The 16,219-nt window shown below is 64.8% G+C and overlaps 1 protein-coding gene across 1 annotated transcript in view; it reads right to left on the reverse strand.

Moving 5' to 3' along the window:
• The window catches only part of LOC309827770 (SCO-spondin-like), a gene marked incomplete at both ends in the record, with an annotated part of 27,525 nt that continues 11,306 nt past the window's right edge, over window positions 1-16,219 (reverse strand). The window contains 37 exon segments of the mRNA XM_082662579.1: window positions 1-135; window positions 238-365; window positions 821-958; window positions 1,458-1,574; window positions 1,711-1,766; window positions 1,768-1,841; window positions 1,845-1,846; window positions 2,095-2,159; window positions 2,161-2,274; window positions 2,891-3,015; window positions 3,954-4,084; window positions 4,195-4,241; window positions 4,802-4,971; window positions 5,491-5,643; window positions 5,919-5,998; window positions 6,134-6,218; window positions 6,280-6,525; window positions 6,724-6,926; window positions 7,794-8,038; window positions 8,321-8,432; window positions 10,149-10,263; window positions 10,267-10,376; window positions 10,480-10,890; window positions 11,003-11,155; window positions 11,287-11,518; window positions 11,602-11,693; window positions 11,791-11,946; window positions 12,539-12,871; window positions 13,271-13,423; window positions 13,631-13,864; window positions 14,071-14,240; window positions 14,306-14,397; window positions 14,514-14,665; window positions 15,011-15,052; window positions 15,055-15,125; window positions 15,263-15,489; window positions 15,491-15,603. Coding sequence (XP_082518705.1) covers window positions 1-135; window positions 238-365; window positions 821-958; window positions 1,458-1,574; window positions 1,711-1,766; window positions 1,768-1,841; window positions 1,845-1,846; window positions 2,095-2,159; window positions 2,161-2,274; window positions 2,891-3,015; window positions 3,954-4,084; window positions 4,195-4,241; window positions 4,802-4,971; window positions 5,491-5,643; window positions 5,919-5,998; window positions 6,134-6,218; window positions 6,280-6,525; window positions 6,724-6,926; window positions 7,794-8,038; window positions 8,321-8,432; window positions 10,149-10,263; window positions 10,267-10,376; window positions 10,480-10,890; window positions 11,003-11,155; window positions 11,287-11,518; window positions 11,602-11,693; window positions 11,791-11,946; window positions 12,539-12,871; window positions 13,271-13,423; window positions 13,631-13,864; window positions 14,071-14,240; window positions 14,306-14,397; window positions 14,514-14,665; window positions 15,011-15,052; window positions 15,055-15,125; window positions 15,263-15,489; window positions 15,491-15,603 — 5,282 coding nt within the window.

Below are 16,219 nucleotides of genomic sequence, written 5' to 3' on the forward strand. Positions count from 1 at the left end.
TCACCAGCGGGTGCAGTTCTGGGTGAGCAGAGTCCCTGGGGGTAGTTCCCGGCCCTGCCCTTCAGGAATCAAGCTGAGGCCCCAGGGCAGAGAGCTGGGCGCACACACATGCCGTGCCGTGCCGTAGTGCAGCAGCTGCCGGGGCGGGGCAGGCGCCGGTTACACTTGGACCATCACCCCTTCCCCCCACCTGCCTGCTCCCTCACGGGAGAGTCAGGGCATGGTGCCCACACCCACCTGCCCTCCAGGGCAGTCACAGCCAAGCTGGCAGGATTCCTGCATGCAGAGGGTGCCAGGCTGCAGATGCGAGCACAGGCGCGGGCACGAGGTCGCACAGGGGCTGAGCATCTGGCCAGGTGGGCGCTCTGGGGGGAGCGCAGAGAGTGAGGTGGTGTCCCAGGGAGGGGGCTGCCTCGGGACCCTCCGCCGGCCGTGGCGATCAGCCGGGACAGGCCCTGGGCTCGGCAGCACGGCAGGGAACAGCAGGCACCCAGCGCCCTGGGTGCTCACCAGGGCAGGGCTGCAGGTTACGTTCCTGCCGTTGCTCCGTGTCCTGGGCCTGGCACGGTGCCCCCGCAGGACCTTCCTTGCAGCTGCTCCAGGCTGACCAAGGCCCGAGGGCTGGACACTCATGGGGGCGGCACACCAGGGACCCGTTAACACAGGTGCTGTGCCAGCAGTGTGCAGAAAGGGCTCAGACCCTTGAGAGCCAGGTGAACAGAGCCTCTGCTCCCCAGCAAGTCCCATAACTCTGACCTGGCCCGAGCCTCCCACCCAGAGCTCCCCATGTCCCTGCCTGGCCGCCGGCCAGCAGCCACACCAGCTTTTGCAGTCCAGCCACCCGCCTCGGCCGGAGCCAGCACCCATGAAGCACTGGGGCTGGGGAGGCCACAGCGGCAAGAAGACATGGGCACACGGCGCCCATCCTGTACCAGCTGGCCAGGGGGACAGCGGCAGCCTGGGAGAGCGGGGCTGGGGCGGGCGCACGTGACGGATCCCTCTGTTAGCCAGCTGGAGTCCAAAGCCTCAGGCAGCCCTGGAGCGCCCTTCCTCCCGCCCCTCCCCCCACACGACCTGTTCTCCACCTGCCCTGGGTGTGGGCACCACCCTGGGAAACTTTTTTTTTTTTTTGCGGTACGCAGGCCTCTCACTGTTGTGGCCTCTCCCGTTGCGGAGCACAGGTTCCGGACGCGCAGGCTCAGCGGCCATGGTGGCATGTGGGATCTTCCCGGACCGGGGCACGAACCCGTGTCCCCTGCATCGGCAGGTGGACTCTCAACCACCGCGCCACCAGGGAAGACCCCCTGGGAAACTTTGAGGCTTCCTGAGAGCATCCTTAGGACGCAGCCTGTCTTGACTAAGGCTCACTCGGGCAGGACCCCCAGCCGGTTGCTAAAAGTGACTCAGAGATCCACTCGGCTGCCCTATAACTCACGGCCCAGCCGTCTGCCCGCCACCTGGGCGGCACCGTCCTTGCAGACACTGCACGCGGACCCAGAGGTCGGCACAGCTTCTTGGGCAGTGGTCGGCACGGTCCAGGGTGGGCACAGGGTCCCGGGCCTCGCAGCTCTCTCCTGCAGACCAGAAGGTAGGAGTCTGTGTCGGGACTTCGTGAGTCCCGAGCCTTCCCTGGGCACCTCCAGGGCCAGAGGCAGCATCCCCCTCAGGTGCCATACCCCTGGCCCCTCCTCCGCTGCTGGAGCCGGCTACCTGGGCAAGGCCCCATGGTGCAGCTCTCAGTCTGAGCCCATGGCCCCTGGCAGCCTCCTCCAGCGCAGCTGGAACCCCCCACTGCAGGGTACCTGGCAGCGGCTCCAGGCCCCCCAAGGACTCCACTGGCATCAATCTGGGGAGAAGAAGCGGAAGTCGGTCCCAAGGCCCGCCTCCTGCCTCCAGCTGAGCCCCCTTCCTCACCTTCCAGCTGCTGACCCTCCAGCCTCAAATCCAGCAGGCCCTGGGGACTAGCCGGAGGGCGAGCAGGCCAGCTACCTGCTGGGACGCTGACGTGAACAACGGGGCCCAGCCCTACCTGGCCAGGCCCAACTCCACCGCATTCCAGGCCCCTCCCCCTGTGGCCTCCGCCCCTCCCATCACCTTGGCAGGCTCCAGGGTCTGGGCAGAGACGCTGCTGGCTGAGTGGCACGGTGCAGAGGTCTGGACCCCGTCTCGGGGTCCAAACAGAGGCGGCAGCGGTGCTGCTCTGAAGCCAGCGTGGGGACCGAGGTGGAGGAGAGGCCAGCTGGGTCCCTGGGCCAGTGCTCCTCTAGGGCAGTCCTGGAGGCAGGGCCCACAGGGTGACCACTCGGACCAGCGGCTCAGAGGCAGAAGACCTAGGAAGGGCGGCACATGAGCATCCTTCCCGGGACCCTCCCCCAGACCCAGAGACCACAGTAGATAGGGAGGGAGGGGCTCAGCTTGTGACCAGGAAGGTCCGGAAACAGGAGAGGCTGAGGGAGGTGTAGGGGGCCAGGGCAGGGTGACCAACCATCCTGGTTTGTCTGGGACCGTCCTTGTCCTAGAAATGAAAGTTCCAAGTCCCAGAAACCCACCCCTCCACCCTGGGCAAACGGGGACAGTTGGTCCCCCTGGTCCCGAGTTACCTTGACAGCCCCGGCTGGTGCGCTGCAGCTCCCCATGCTGGCACTCACTGTGGGAGGGGGCAGTCAGGGTGGGCTCAGGAGGCAGGACCCAGCCCAGCGCCGTGGGCAGGGAGCTCACGTAGGGGTAACCTGGGCTCTGGGCTCATTTGGAGCAAGAGGAAGCTGGGACCGGGCCCGTGGGGCTTAGCTTGGCCTTCTCTGCGCGGCTGCCCTGGGGAACCCCTCCCCGTCCCTGTTCCACTCTCTGGTCCCAGCGCTCTGGTGCCACCTTCCCCGCCCCCAACACTCACCACTCTTTGCAGCCCAGCTGCAGTTGGTCCCCGGGGGCCAGGGTCACCCCAGCTCCTTCTCCTGAGATGTGCTGGTAGTTACACTGCTCTGGGGGAATGCAACCTCCAGCCTGCTCCAGCAGCCCCTGTGCAGAAGGGGAGACAAGGACAGGGCTGTGTGGCAATCATTTTGTCATCCTGGTGCCAGCGCCGTGCAGGGCCCACAGCAGCTGCACGCGTGTGGTGCTCAGCCAGGGCATGGGTGAGCGGCCACGAGGCAGAATGCGAGAGCTGTCAAGGCCCCGAGTACCGCAGGTCTGCAGGAGAGGGGTTCATCTTGGACGTCACGGAGGGAAGGAGGCGTGGGGGTGGGCAGGGGGCCCCTCCTCCTGCAGCTCCTCCCCGGCCCCCCGCCCCCAAGCCGTCACGGTTCTCCCACTTGGCAGCCACAGGCCCAGCTGTGGCTTTGTGTCCGCTTGTAGCTGCCCCCAGGCACAGTGGGTCTTGCCCACCTCCTGCCCTAGCTGCCCTCTGTCTCTGCCCCTCTGCCTCCCATCTGCCAATCCCTGGAGCACCTGCCAGTGCCAGGCTCCGAACCCCATGCAGCTCCCTGGCTCTCCACGGTCCAAACCAGTTGCTGCAGCCTGTATGGAGGGTCTGACCTGAGCCTAACTCATCTCCAGGCCCAAGGGGCTGACCCCCCTCTCCCAGAATGGACAGGTGAGCCCCCGGGTCAGTGCCGGCAGCTCGCAGCTCCTGCAGCAGCGAGGCAGTCAGCACACAGGAGCACTGCTGCGGGGAGCGCAGGAGAAAGTGCAGTGGCACAGGCTGGAGCCACCTGCCGGGTGCCAGCTCTCCGCATCTGTGGACATCCTCGGAAGGCGCGTGGGGAGAAGGAAGCGGGTAGGGGAGGACGGTAGGGGGCAGGGGTGAGGCCCTGGGCCCTAGGAGAGCATTTCCGGCAGCGAGTGGGACTGTTCACCCGCGTCAGGGGGATTGGAGCAACCTAGTGGGGCATGTCACCTGGGCACTCAGGGGGGCTGGCGCAGGTCTCCCTCTGATGCTGGGCCCTTGCCTCCCCTACCTCCCCAGGGCACGGGACCCCTCCATGCTGAGGAACCGGGCAGGTGCAGGCCCTGGAGCGGGTCCTCGTCTGGCCCTGGCAGGGCTGGGAGCACGCCGTCCTCTCTGACCACGGGCACCAGCCTCCAGGCACTGTGGAGGTGAATGGCGGGCATTGGGGTGCAGCCATCCCTCCCCTGGACCCAACTCTCTCTGCGCCCCTGGGCTGCTTCTCCTCACCTTCCCCGGAGCGGGGTGCATACCTGGGCAAGGCAGGTCTGTGCAGGTCAGCCTGCCCTCTGAGCAGGTGCTGGGCGGGGCACGCAGGCACAGGAGGGAGAGGGCAGCTCAGTCCCGCCGGGTCCTCCGCACACACCCCTCCCAATCGGCCCTCCCTTCCATCCGCCTGGCCCCATTTCCCTCTGAGGTCTCAGTCACCCTCCCCGTCCTCTAGCACCTCCAGCCCCTGCTCCCTGACCCACTCAGGGCCCTCTCAGGTGTCCTGCGGACTCTGTCTTATGGGGAAATGATCACAGGTCGCTGCTGCTGACAGGGGCCAGACAGTAGGAGGAAACACCACACCGCCGCCCCCTTGCCCCTCACAGCACACGCCCAGCCCTCCGAAGTCCCCCAGAACTGCGGAGCTGCCTGCCTCGGTTTCCCCACCTGTCAGACAAGGGGTTAGGGAGCCTGCCACACCTCCTCAGGGCTTGTGGGAGCCTAGCGTGCATCCGCTGAGACCGGGAGAGCTCAGGTGCACGAGACACAAAGTGGACTAGTCCTGTCCTCACCCCTGCACCTGTCCCTGCATCCTGCATCCTACCCACACGGTGCCTTCACCCCTGCATCCTGCCTGCACACCCGCCTCACCAGCAGTTGCAGCCATCGGGCGGCGCCAGTTGAGCGCCAGGACGGTGCCGCTCCCGGGTCAGCAGGCCCAGGCAGCTGCAGTGGCTGGGCTGCACGCAGACAGCGTCGTCGGCACTCAGCCCCTGACCCGGCGGGCAGTAACCGCCTGGCTGGCAGTGCCAAACCCAGTGCTGGGGGACAGCAAGGGAGGGCCCCGGTCAGCGGAAAGCAGGGCCGAGGGCACCGGGAAGGGGCGCCCGGGACGGAAGATGAAGTGGAGGGGGAGGGGGGCAGAGGAAAGGTGCGAGGCTCCAGTTCAGAACTGCTACGTTCTACACTCAGTTTACGCCGCGCGTCCACCGGAGTTTCTCCTCCAGGGGAGGAGGGGGAGGGAGAGGAGAGCCTGAGAGGAGCTTCCCTGGGCGGAGTGGCCTCCAAACGTGGACCCCATGGAGGGATGAGTGGGGACCGAGGCACCTCCCAGACCTCCTAGAACGTAGGGAGCAGGCGACTGGAAAGCTGGGGGGAGGGGGGCGTTTGGGAAGGCGCTGGGGCTCCCTGGGGGAGGCCGGGACCAGGCACCGCCTCCTCGTCCTGCCCCCGTGTGGGAGCCTCCCGACCTCCCTGGACAGGTCCGAGCAGGGCCTCAAAGCGCGTCCCTTCTCCCCAGCCCTTCTCTCAGCATTTTTGATTCGGGTCGGCTTCCTCACCACCGCGCAGGCGCCGCTGGACAGAGACCCCGGCGGCCTGCCTGTGTCCCTCTCCATGGTCCTGGGCGGGCGCTCAGAGGATAGCCCCACACCCCCGCAGGCGCAGGCGCACAGGCGCGCGCACGGAGGCAAGGCCTGTGCGCCGATACGCCCCTGGGGTTTACGATGTTATAACGGGATGATTGCCCCTGCCTATGTGTTTATGCTGCTTCTGTCATAAAACGTTTAAACTGAGAAATGTTTGCGGTAAGGAAGGCAAGGGCTGCTGGGTGAGGCTCGCTCCCACTTCTCTCTGGAGCAAGTGGGACCCTGATGGGCGCTGACCCCGCCCCTTTTCACCACTGCGAGGCAATCCCAGGTCAGAGGGGCCACACCCCAAAGCCACACCTTGCCGTCCCGCAAAGTGACCCTCAGGAACCCAGACTCACCACGAGGTTGTCACAGGAGCAAGGACAGGGAGGGCCACAGGGGCTGGACTCGGCCCCTTGGATGGCGGTGCAGTTGGTCACTGGGGGGAGGGGACAGGATAGGCAGAGAGCTGGGTGGGTCGCCCACCCCGGCCCACCCAGGCCCCTCTCCCCGTCATGCTCCCTGCAGCTTTCCCACCTCTGCCCCTTGACCCAGCCCCATCGCCAGCAGGTACCTGGGCATGGCAGAGCCTGGCAGGCGGCGCCCTGGGCCCGAGGCCCCTCGCAGTAATCCCCCAGGCCCCGGGGTGGGGTCCGGCTCTGGAGGCCGCCCACACAGGAGTGGCGGGGGATTGGCTGGTGCAAGGCGGCAGGCATCCACAGGGCGCAGAGGCCACATCTGGGCTCCACGGGACTCACGGTCACACCCCAGCAGGAGGCAAGGCTCCTCCTCTGCCTCAGGGCCTGGGCAAGGAGGTGGGGCTGAAGCCAGTGGGGGCAGCAGTGCCAAGCTGGACGGTGTAACGCCGGGGGGCCTGGTGCAGAAGCGGTGCCGGTGGTGTCGGGCAGGGCCACAGGAGACCAAGCACTCGCTCCATGGGGTCCAGGGTGACCACAGGAGCCTGTGCTCGTCAACAAGAGAGGCCACGATAGTGAGAGGCCCGCGCACTACGATTAAGAGTGGCCCCCGCTTGCCACAACTGGAGAAAGACCTCGCACAGAAACGAAGACCCAACACAGCCAAAAATAAATAAATTAAAATTAAAAAAAAAAAGAATTTCCAGACCAATCAACATTTTACAAACAGGAAAACAGAGGCCCATACTGAACGCCACTTGCCTGGGGTCACGTGCTGGTCACGGGGCTGGCAGAGCAGAGCCACGCGCCCTGAGTTCAGTGCTCTGCAGCAGCAGCCAGGGTGGGAGGGCTGGTCAGTCCCTCTCGGGGCACTGAGCTCTGCACAGGAAGCAGGGCCCTGTGCACTGTCCAGCCACTGCTTGCCCAAGGGACACACACCAGGCACTGGCCCTGGGGACACAGAGATTGACAGCTCAGCCTAGGCACATTCACTTCTCCCCTGGGGTCCCACCTGGGAGAGGCATCAGCTCGGGGTGCGGCTGGGAAGGTCGTGGGGCTGCATGGGAGCTCAGGGAGCAGGGTCCCTGGGGTGACAGGGAGGGGTTGACAAGGCCGTGGGTGGTGTGGGGATGAGAAGTGAGGGCAGGGCGTGGAGGAAGAGTTGGGTGCCTCATCTGTTCAGAAGGAGTAGACACTAGCTTGAGTCTCCTGGATCTTTCTCTTGAGTATTTCCTCCCTTTTAGTTTTCTCCAATAAAAATATTTTAAAGCCCACTTGTCAAATTTGTGGACATTCCAGAAAAAAAAAATCTAAGAGAGAAAAGGCAAAAGAGAAAGGGGCAGGGGGAGAGGAAGAATGAAGGAGGGAATTGGGGGAGGACCAGGGGACAGAAAATAAAAAGAAAGAAGAAAATTAACTGAAAGGAAAGAAAAAAGAACGGAAAATTGAAAAAAACAGAGGGAACGGGGTTAGCGCGCCCTCTACTGGCAGATCCTGGTATCAGCTTTGAGTGTTGGGTGCTTCAAGGCTTCTGAGCAGAAAGCAAGTGCACCCCAGGAAGTGAATTACACTCAGGAAAGACAAAGAGGCAACTGGAAGGAGAACGTAGAACGCCCCCACTCCAGGCTCTAGTTCCATCATAAATCGCCTCTCCCAGCTGAGCCTCAGTCCTCCCATCAGTCAAATGAGCACGATGCCTGGGGGGAGGGACAGGGGTCAGAGTGAACACTACCCCAGCCCACCAACCTCCAATGCCACCGCTACCTCCATCCACCGTCTGCCACCTCCTCCCCCAGCCCTTGCCCCCTCCCCACGCACCAGTGAGGTTCCAGGGCCGTAGCAGGTCCAGCTGCAAGTAGGGGGGCTGGGCGTGCCACTGAGTATAAGCTTCCTCTGCGGGGCTCCAGCCCTGCTGCCCAGGTGCCTCCGTGGGAGGCCTCAGGATGGCAGCCCAGGTGGGGCGCTCCAGCTGCTGGGGAGAAGCATGCAGGCTCCCCTCGGGGCGTTGGGCCAGGCCCAGGGGAGAATAGCAGGGATCTGGGTGCATGAGAGAGGGGCTGGAGCTGGGGGAGGGCAGAGGCTGGCAGGAGCCTGCTAGGGTCATAGTTAGGAAGGCATGAGGGGAGTTGGGGGATTTGAAGGGCCCACACAGTTGACCTTGTGGTGTCAACAGGGACAGAAGGCTGGTTCCGGAAAGGCAGGGATGCAGAGGCAACTTAGGCCGGGATGACGTCTAGATGCTTAGGCAAACCATCCTCCCCCTGGAAGCAAGAGGTATAGCCCAGCGATCCTGTTTGCCCTCCCAGGTTGGACAACCCTTGGGCAACATCCCCCCTCCGCCCTACGATAGCCCGTGGCCCTTGCCTCTGGGGGGAGGCAGAATGTAGGTGATCAGAGGGGCCCCGATCTGGGGGCTTGGGGCTGGAGGGGCCATGTGGCGGACCGTGTGGTTGTCTCCTGTGTGGGGAGACTCAGGCTCACACCAGCCCCTGGTCCAGCTCCCTGACCTCTCTCCACTTCCTGGGGCACTTTCTCGCCCACGACTTCCCAGGAGCTTTGAGAACAGCTCCCCAGCTGGAAAAGCCCATCCTCTTTCCCTTGTTGTGAGTTGGGGGTTTTCACTTCCACTGAATACTTAACGTAGAATAAAACCACCAGTCCAAAGCCACTTCAGGGGCCAGGACCGAGCGGCTGCAGTTCCTAATCCAGGGCTGCTGTCGCTAATTGGGTACCCTTGTGGGCACGAGAAAAGGGTATCTCTGGATGGAAGCGGTCCTCCAGGCTAGAGCCTAGCCCCCACTCGCCACGTAACTTGTGCAGTGAACCACCTGTACAACTGTGCGTGCGGGCTCTCTCCTAACCTCAGCAGCCTATGGGTGCACTTTTAAGATATGGAATCTGGACCCAAAGGCACATCAGTTTCTGAGCCTTTGTATCTTCCTGTTTTATTTATAATTCAGTTTCCAAGTAAAGATGCTCTTGAAAAGCCCAACTTTGTCATGGTTGCTCTTAGTGGGAACAGGGAAGGAACCAGATCTGGCCCAGCAGAACCAGAGAAAAGAAAGTGTCCTCAAGGGTGACCTCACAGGGGACGCAAAACCCCAAAAAGGTCAGAGGAGGCGGGCAGAGATTGAGGCCTGGCCTTAGGAGAGCAGAGACAAGCGAGCGCTCTTCCCCCCAGTCCCACCCGAGGGCCCCTTCCTTCCCCAGCATCCAGGACCCAGGCTCCCATCACCCTGAGGCTGGGTAGCCGGTGCCCCCCACTCGGCGCTGTCACCTGTGGCTCGCTCTGAGTCCTCACCACCCTCCTCCCCTTGGGGCCCTTCTGCTACCCCGCAGACCCACTAACCAGGCAGGACACAGTGGCAACATGACTCTCCCAATCCCTCCACCAGAACCCAGTCCTGCGGGCACAAGAGTCAGGCCAGACGTGCTGAACTGGCCACCTACCTGGCCCGACCTGCGACCCTGGCCTCTACACACCTCGCCCCGCCCCCGCCGCCCTGGCCCCAGGGCCCCTGTTCCCCCCTCGCCTGGGGGCAGGTGCCCAGCGGGCAGTAGTGGGAGCTACGTGACGTGCTGCCGTGCAGACACGGGCAGCCCTGCAGGGGCCCTCTCGCCAGCGATCCCCGACTCGGCGGACCCTCGCGGGGCCTCGGCTGGCACCTGGGGAGGGAGGGACGCCCCTCACCTGCTGAGTGGCTCAGCTAGGCAACCACCCCATTCTGTTTTGCCCGGAGCGAGGGGTTTCCCAGGACTCAGGGCTCTCAGTGATAGAACCTGGAAAGTCCTGGGCCAACGGGGACACTTGGTCACCCCGTCACCCTGATCCCACCCCAAACCCGAGAAACGGCAGCTGGCCCAAGCGAGGGGTATGGAAGAAGCTATGCCAGTGGAGCGGCCCCAGAGGGGACTGGACAGGCGGATGTGGCTACTCCGCCTACAAGCCTCACCCAGGTACCTCCAGAGGCACAGGGTGCCAACCAGAGGGCCCATACCCATCCCTGGACTTGTGGGCCCCCTGCACCCCCTTTTTGGACCTTCAGGGCATAAAGCTGATGCAGGAGAAGGCCAGGGATCCCCGAAGATGCGCTGGGAGTCCTGGTGTTTAGACTAATAGGGGCACAGAGTGTGGGGGTCCTTATCTGGGGTCCGTGGTGCCCGGGGAAGCACCCTGAGCACAGGCGGCTTCCCACGTGGGAGCTGGAGGTGAGGTCAAGGTCCCCGCAGGTCCCTGGCGGGTGCAGTAGCTGCGGGCCTTGTGGTGGATGCCCCAGCGCTGGCGACCTCAGCCAGCGAGGCAGGCATTGTTGGCGCTCCGGAAGGACCACTGAATGCTGCGGCTCCCACAGGGGCCCAGGCACTCGGTCCAGGGAGACCAGGATGACCAGCCACAGTTCGCTGAGGGAGGGCCAAGAGTCAGGGCCACAGCAGGGCAGGGTGCTCCGCCGGCTGGTCTGGGAGGAGACCAGAGACCCCTCAGGAAGGGCCGGGGGGGCCTCACCGGCACCATCTGGGCTGGGCCGGCAGCGCCGGGGCCGTCCATCTTGGCAGATGCAGAGCCGGCAGTCGGCCTCGACGCGCCGCCCGCGCCAGCAGCGGGTGCCGTCCACCAGGCAGGGGCACTGCCGCGGCCACACACACCACCCCTCGTCACCCAGCACCTGCCCTGTGGGGCGCCAGCAGCCTAGGGAAGGCCCAGAGCGAGGCTTCTCTGTGGAGAGCTCGGTCCCGGCAGACATGCCTGCCGTACCCCAGGCCCAGAGCTCCCTTACCTGGGCTGCTGCAGGGCGGTCAGTGGGGCACTCAGCCTGACCAGAGATGTCATCACAGGTCAAAGGGCAAGGGGCACAGGGATGGAACACCAGCTCCCCGGAGCAGGTGACATTGGGGCAGCCGTCCTGAGGGCAGGGTCCTGAGATGAAGCCGAACCAGAGGTCATCGAGGGTGGGTCCCCTTCAGGGACGAGCCGCCCACCAGCAGCCCCTCCACACTTCACCCACCTTGCCCTCCTCCCGTCCACTCACTGGTCTGGCGGGTGCTGGGAGGGGCCCCAGGCAGCACGGCACAGGTGTGGGCCTCGTTCCGGGGTGGGCGGCACTGCCGCTGCCGGGCCATGGTGCCCCTGCATGGCTCAGAGCATGGGGACCAGGGAGACCAGGAGGTCCATTCACTGTCCACTGTGAGGAGAAAGGGCCGACCGGTGGGGAGGTGGGCCGTGAGTTTGGGCCGGGGACCAGTGCCTTCCTCCCGCTGGCTCTCTGTAGGCCCTGCCCACCCCACTGGCCTCCTGGTGCCCAGGACCCCACACCTGGGCAGGCGGCCGTGAAGCAGGCCTGAGTCTGGTGCTCGGGGCCCGGGCAGTGCCGCAGCACCGGGAGGCTGGGCGGGGAGCAGCGGCAGCTGCAGCCCTGCACCCCGGGCCCGCACGTCTGGCTGCATGGCGCCCATGGGCTCCAGGGGCCCCAGGCCTCACAGCACTGCTCTTCCCAGGAGGGCCCTGCCTCCCCCGCCAATTCACAGTCAGGCTGCCCGGCGCACACCTGGGGGGGAACGGGGTCAGGGCGACTTTCGCTTTGGGGGCACAGCGGCTCTACCTTCCGCACCACCCGTTCCCCACCCTCACCAGCTGGAAACCGAGGCAGAGGCCATCCGGGTAGGAGTATTCTGGGCCGGGAAGCCCTGTCCTGTTGGGGCCTCCTGGGACTGGCAGCCCCTCTGAAGGGAAGAGGAGAGAAAACAGGTAGGTGGGAGTGAGAGTCACCTCCCAGGGCCCCGCCAGCCGTGGCCTCCATCAGGGGAACAGGGTGCCTACCACAGCCCAGCTCATCCTCGCCCTGCGGACAGTCGGGGAGCCCATCGCAGAGCCGCTCAGGGTTCAGGCACAGCTGGGGAGCCAAACCACAGGGGAAGAGGCTGCCGCAGGGGGGCAGGAGGCCGCAGAGGAGAGCGGGGCAGCCGGAGGCACGGGCTGGGGGTATGAGGCAAAACCCTCAGGGGACACAGCCTGGCTCAGACACCTTTGTGAGGGGTCCAGGAGGGGCAGGCCACAGGGGAGGAGATGGGGCCTGTGGACAGCGCCCAGCTGCCACCAGGTGGCCAGGCCGTGAAGGTCTGACTCGCGGGGACACAGAGGGGACCCCCAGGCCTGGTAGGGAGAAGCTGGGGGAGACCCCCCAAACTGTCCCTCACCCCCTGCGGCAGAGCCACTCACTGCCCACCCTCTGATGCATCCAGCCCAGACTCCTCCTGAGATCACAGAGGGCAGGGCTCTGGCAAAAGGGGCGTGGCAGCCCTCTGTGCCAGCCCTGTCACCATGGCCTTGTGGGCCCCTCCCCTCTGCCCACTCTGACCGTACACACAGTGCAGCAGAGTCCCCTCAGGACAGAAGCAGCCCTCCACACGGGCAAAGACAAAGGCCCTTTCTTCTCTCCCCCGGGGCTGGGCGGGCGGGCAAGAGTGTTCAAAGAGAGTTTCCGGGAAAAGATTCAAGGAGGACAAAACTCGCTCAGATTCGGCGGCCCCCAGACCTAAGTCGCTCTCTAAAGAGCGCCACCCCGAACCGCAGGCGCCGGGGTCCCCGTCCGAGCCGTGGGGACAGTGTGCGGCGCCGTCGCACAGCTGCGCGGGGGCCACACAGAGCGGGCCGCGGGCGCAGGGCGGGAGGTGCGGCGCGCAGGGCCGGTCGCGGCTGTCCTCGCCGTCCTCGCCGTCGCAACGCCAGCCCCGCGGGGCGCACTCGCCGCTGCCGCCGCCGCTCGCGAAGAGGCCGCAGGGCGGCGCTGCGGGGGCTTCCGCGCTCCACCCCGGCCGGGCGCCCGGGGATGCCTGCAGGCCGCCGGGCCCTTCCACCGCCTCCGGCTCCGCTCCCCTTCCAGGCCCTTCCGGCCCCCTACCTGCGCCCGGCCCTCCCCAAGTCCAGCCGCTCCCGCTTTTTGCTGCCCTACTGGTTTTCCAAAAGCTCTCCCGCCGCATCCAAGAATTCCCGTTAGACGCCAGTCGGTTTAGAGGGGAACCTTGAACTTCTGGGAATAAAGTCTGGACTCTTTCAGTCCCCGGCAAACGCTCTTCACTTCCTTCATTCCGGTGTCTCCAGGAGGCTGAGTCTGGGCCCTGCTCCTTCCCATCCCCAGCATCTGCCCCAAGGCCTCCCTCTGAGGCGCTGTCCCCTCCCTTCCAGGCCTCCAGACCCCATTTTCTCACCCCCTTCCCTCCAGGAGACTCACCGGGGCTGACGCTGACTTGGGGAGTAGGTGCAGTCTCCCTGGAGACAGCAGAGGGGCCAGGCAAGGTACCAGCCGGGGGAGTGGGCAGAGAGAGGAGCGGGCAGAGCCCTGGCCCCTCGTCGGCTCCATCTGGGCAGTCCCAGATTCCATCACACAGGTGGATGGTCCCCACGCAGGCACCATCGATGCAGGACACCTCCCCAGGGGTGCAGTTCACTTGCCCTGTAGCCAGAGAAAGGCGCTGGTCCCAGGGCGCTGCCCCTTCTCCTCACTGTTTGGGGTGCCCTCACTCACACACCCACAGGTGCCCATTTCTCAGCTGGAAGCTGGATTGGTGAAGGAGGGGAGGCAGGCAGGTGGGGACCCACAAGATGGGTCTCTCGGAAGGGGACACCTGGTGGACTGGAGTCCGGGGTAGGGACCGCTAACCCCAAGAGGACTCCTCATCAGCAGCGTCCGGACAGTCAGGGTGCCCATCGCAGAGCAGGGTGGGGGGCAGGCAGCGCCCATCAGCGCAGGCCAATGAGTCCTGGGGGCACGGGCAGCCCTGCTCATCCGTCCCGTCTCCACAGTCGTCCTGCCCATCGCAGATCAGGGCCAGGGGCAGGCAGTGACCGGAGCTGCAAGACGTCTGCCCCTCCCCACGGCCTGGGGTGTCACAGCCTGGTGTGGGGAGGGCAGGCAGGCTGAGGATGCCAACAGAGGGTCCCAGAGAAGCCCCCAAACCCAGAAACCAGAACAGCCCTGCCCACAAGTCGCAGCTGCTGGTAACAGGAGCGGCAGCTTAGGAAGTCGCCCTAGGACGCACGCTTCCGTTACACTTTCAAGGACTAACCCGCCACTCGGCCACTGCCACCCGGGACACTCACCCTCCTCGTCTGAGCCATCGCCACAGTCATCCTGGTAGTCACAAAGCCACCCGTGGGGCACACAGTGCCCGCCCTCCTGGCATGGGGCCTCTCCCTCCGCACAGCCAGACACCGGCTCCTCCCCGCGGCTACCGTCATCCCCAGAAAGCCACTGACTTTGCTGGCACGTGCTGAGGACAGTGTCCAGGGCTCAGCCAGCCCAGGGCACAGGGCTTCCCCCAGGCCCGCCACTAACCAGTTGCCACAGTCTTTCTGCAGTACGGTGCCCGGGGGGAAGAAGCTGCCTCGCCACTCGCAGGGGCAGGAAGCCGGCTCCAGGCAGACTCCTCCTGAGATCACAGAGGGCAGGGCTCTGGCAAAAGGGGCGCGGCAGCCCTCTGTGCCAGCCCTGTCACCATGGCCTTGTGGGCCCCTGCCCTCTGCCCACTCTGACCGTACACACAGTGCAGCAGAGTCCCCTCAGGACAGAAGCAGCCCTCCACACGGGCAACGGCCTGGCAGTGCCACCCAGGCTCAGGACCGTGGTCATGGCAGGTTGGGGGGGGATGCGTGGGGCCACAGGCTTCATACCCCTGGCCCCCTTCACACTGCAGAGCTGGGTGGAGGGGAGAGAGGCTTGGGTCCCTGAGGTGCAAGGGCACCAGGGTGCAACAGCAGCAGGCGAGCCAGCCTGAGGCGACACTCAGGAGGGCACGGGGGTGCGTGGCGCAGACCCTTGCCGAGCCCCTGCCGAGGCTATGTGCCACGTGCGCGCTCCACAGAGCCGCAATTTCATCGCGTTTGGTTCATCTAGGGATGAACTGTGTCTGGCGCACAGTAAGCACTGCACACGTATTCGCCCTTGAATGAATGAATGGCCGGCTCTCAGGCTAGAAGTATCCTAGAAGGAGCTGAACGTGTGGTGGGACTGGGCATCCGGGACCCAGGGTGGGGCACTCACGGCAGAGCTCCTGGCTGCGCCAGCGCACGTGGATCCCGTGCGGTGCCGGGAACACTCGTCTGCGTAGGTGGCGATGGCCGAGCAGAGACACACACAGTCGCCCCCTGAATCACGTCTGAGGGAGGGAGCGCTCGGGCCCAGCCCTTCCCCAGGCCTGCTCCTCTCACCTGCGGGTGTCACGCACACACCACTCGAAGTGCTGCTCTGGGGCACCTCCGCACCGCAGCGGGCAAAGAGCGGCTGCCGCATCACCCCGCAGCGGGCGCGGGCCCAGCCGGGCACACCACGGTGGACCAGCCAGACTCCTCCGCAGCACCCAGCCTCTCGAACCCCCCCACCCCGGGTTTCCGCAGCTGCCCCTCCTCGCTTCCCCCTTTCCTGCCCATCCTCACGGCGCAGGGGTGCCGCAGGTCCCCTGGCTCGGGGCAGAGAGGATTGAGGCACCAGGAGTGGGCAGCCAGTTCAGCCGTGGGCTCCAGGCAGGACTCCTTGGCGGCTCCGAAGGTCATTACTGGCGTCTCCATCAAAGTCTCCACACAGCCCAGCCACCCGGCCGCGGAACTCGGGGGACAGCTGCACCAGGACTCGGGTGCCCGGACGGAGAGGGCAGCAGGGGGAAGGATTGTGGAGACAGGATCTCGGAGGCCTTCTTTAGGGCAGGGGGCTGGGAGAAGACCTAGGTGCCTATTATGTGGGCCTGCTTGACCTTCCCAGGTAAGTACCACCACCCACCAGGGGGCGCTGGCTCCCTCTTTCGGGGGTGATGATTGGTGGGGATAGAAGAGACCTACCTTTGCGGGGCTAAGGGCAAGAAGTGAGAGCCTACTTTCCGAACTAAACCCAGGTTGGGGGGGTAGGGAAATTCTCCAAAGGGCAGGATTCCAGACTCCAGGACGGCCTGTGACACCCACCAGCCCCAGAGGCCTCAGTGCAGGCGACTTTTTCCCACGATGGGGGTTATTTTGATCTCCTTTGATTTCTCAGTAACGGTTATTTCTAAATCGCCAACTGCTTGGGTTTGGGTGGTGGGATGTCAGGAAATGTATTTTTATTTCTTCTCTCTAAAACTTGGTATTTTTAAACTGTTTCTTTGGTGAGGAGGTATTGCTTTCATAATGAAGAAAAATATAATTATGAAAACATAATTTGGAGACTCTGACCACACATGAGAAGGAGGAACAGTTTGTGGGGAGCTTCGGGGTGGGGGTC

The sequence above is a fragment of the Grampus griseus genome, assembly GCF_964374135.1.
Source record: "Grampus griseus genome assembly, chromosome: 9".
Lineage (NCBI taxonomy): Eukaryota > Metazoa > Chordata > Mammalia > Artiodactyla > Delphinidae > Grampus > Grampus griseus.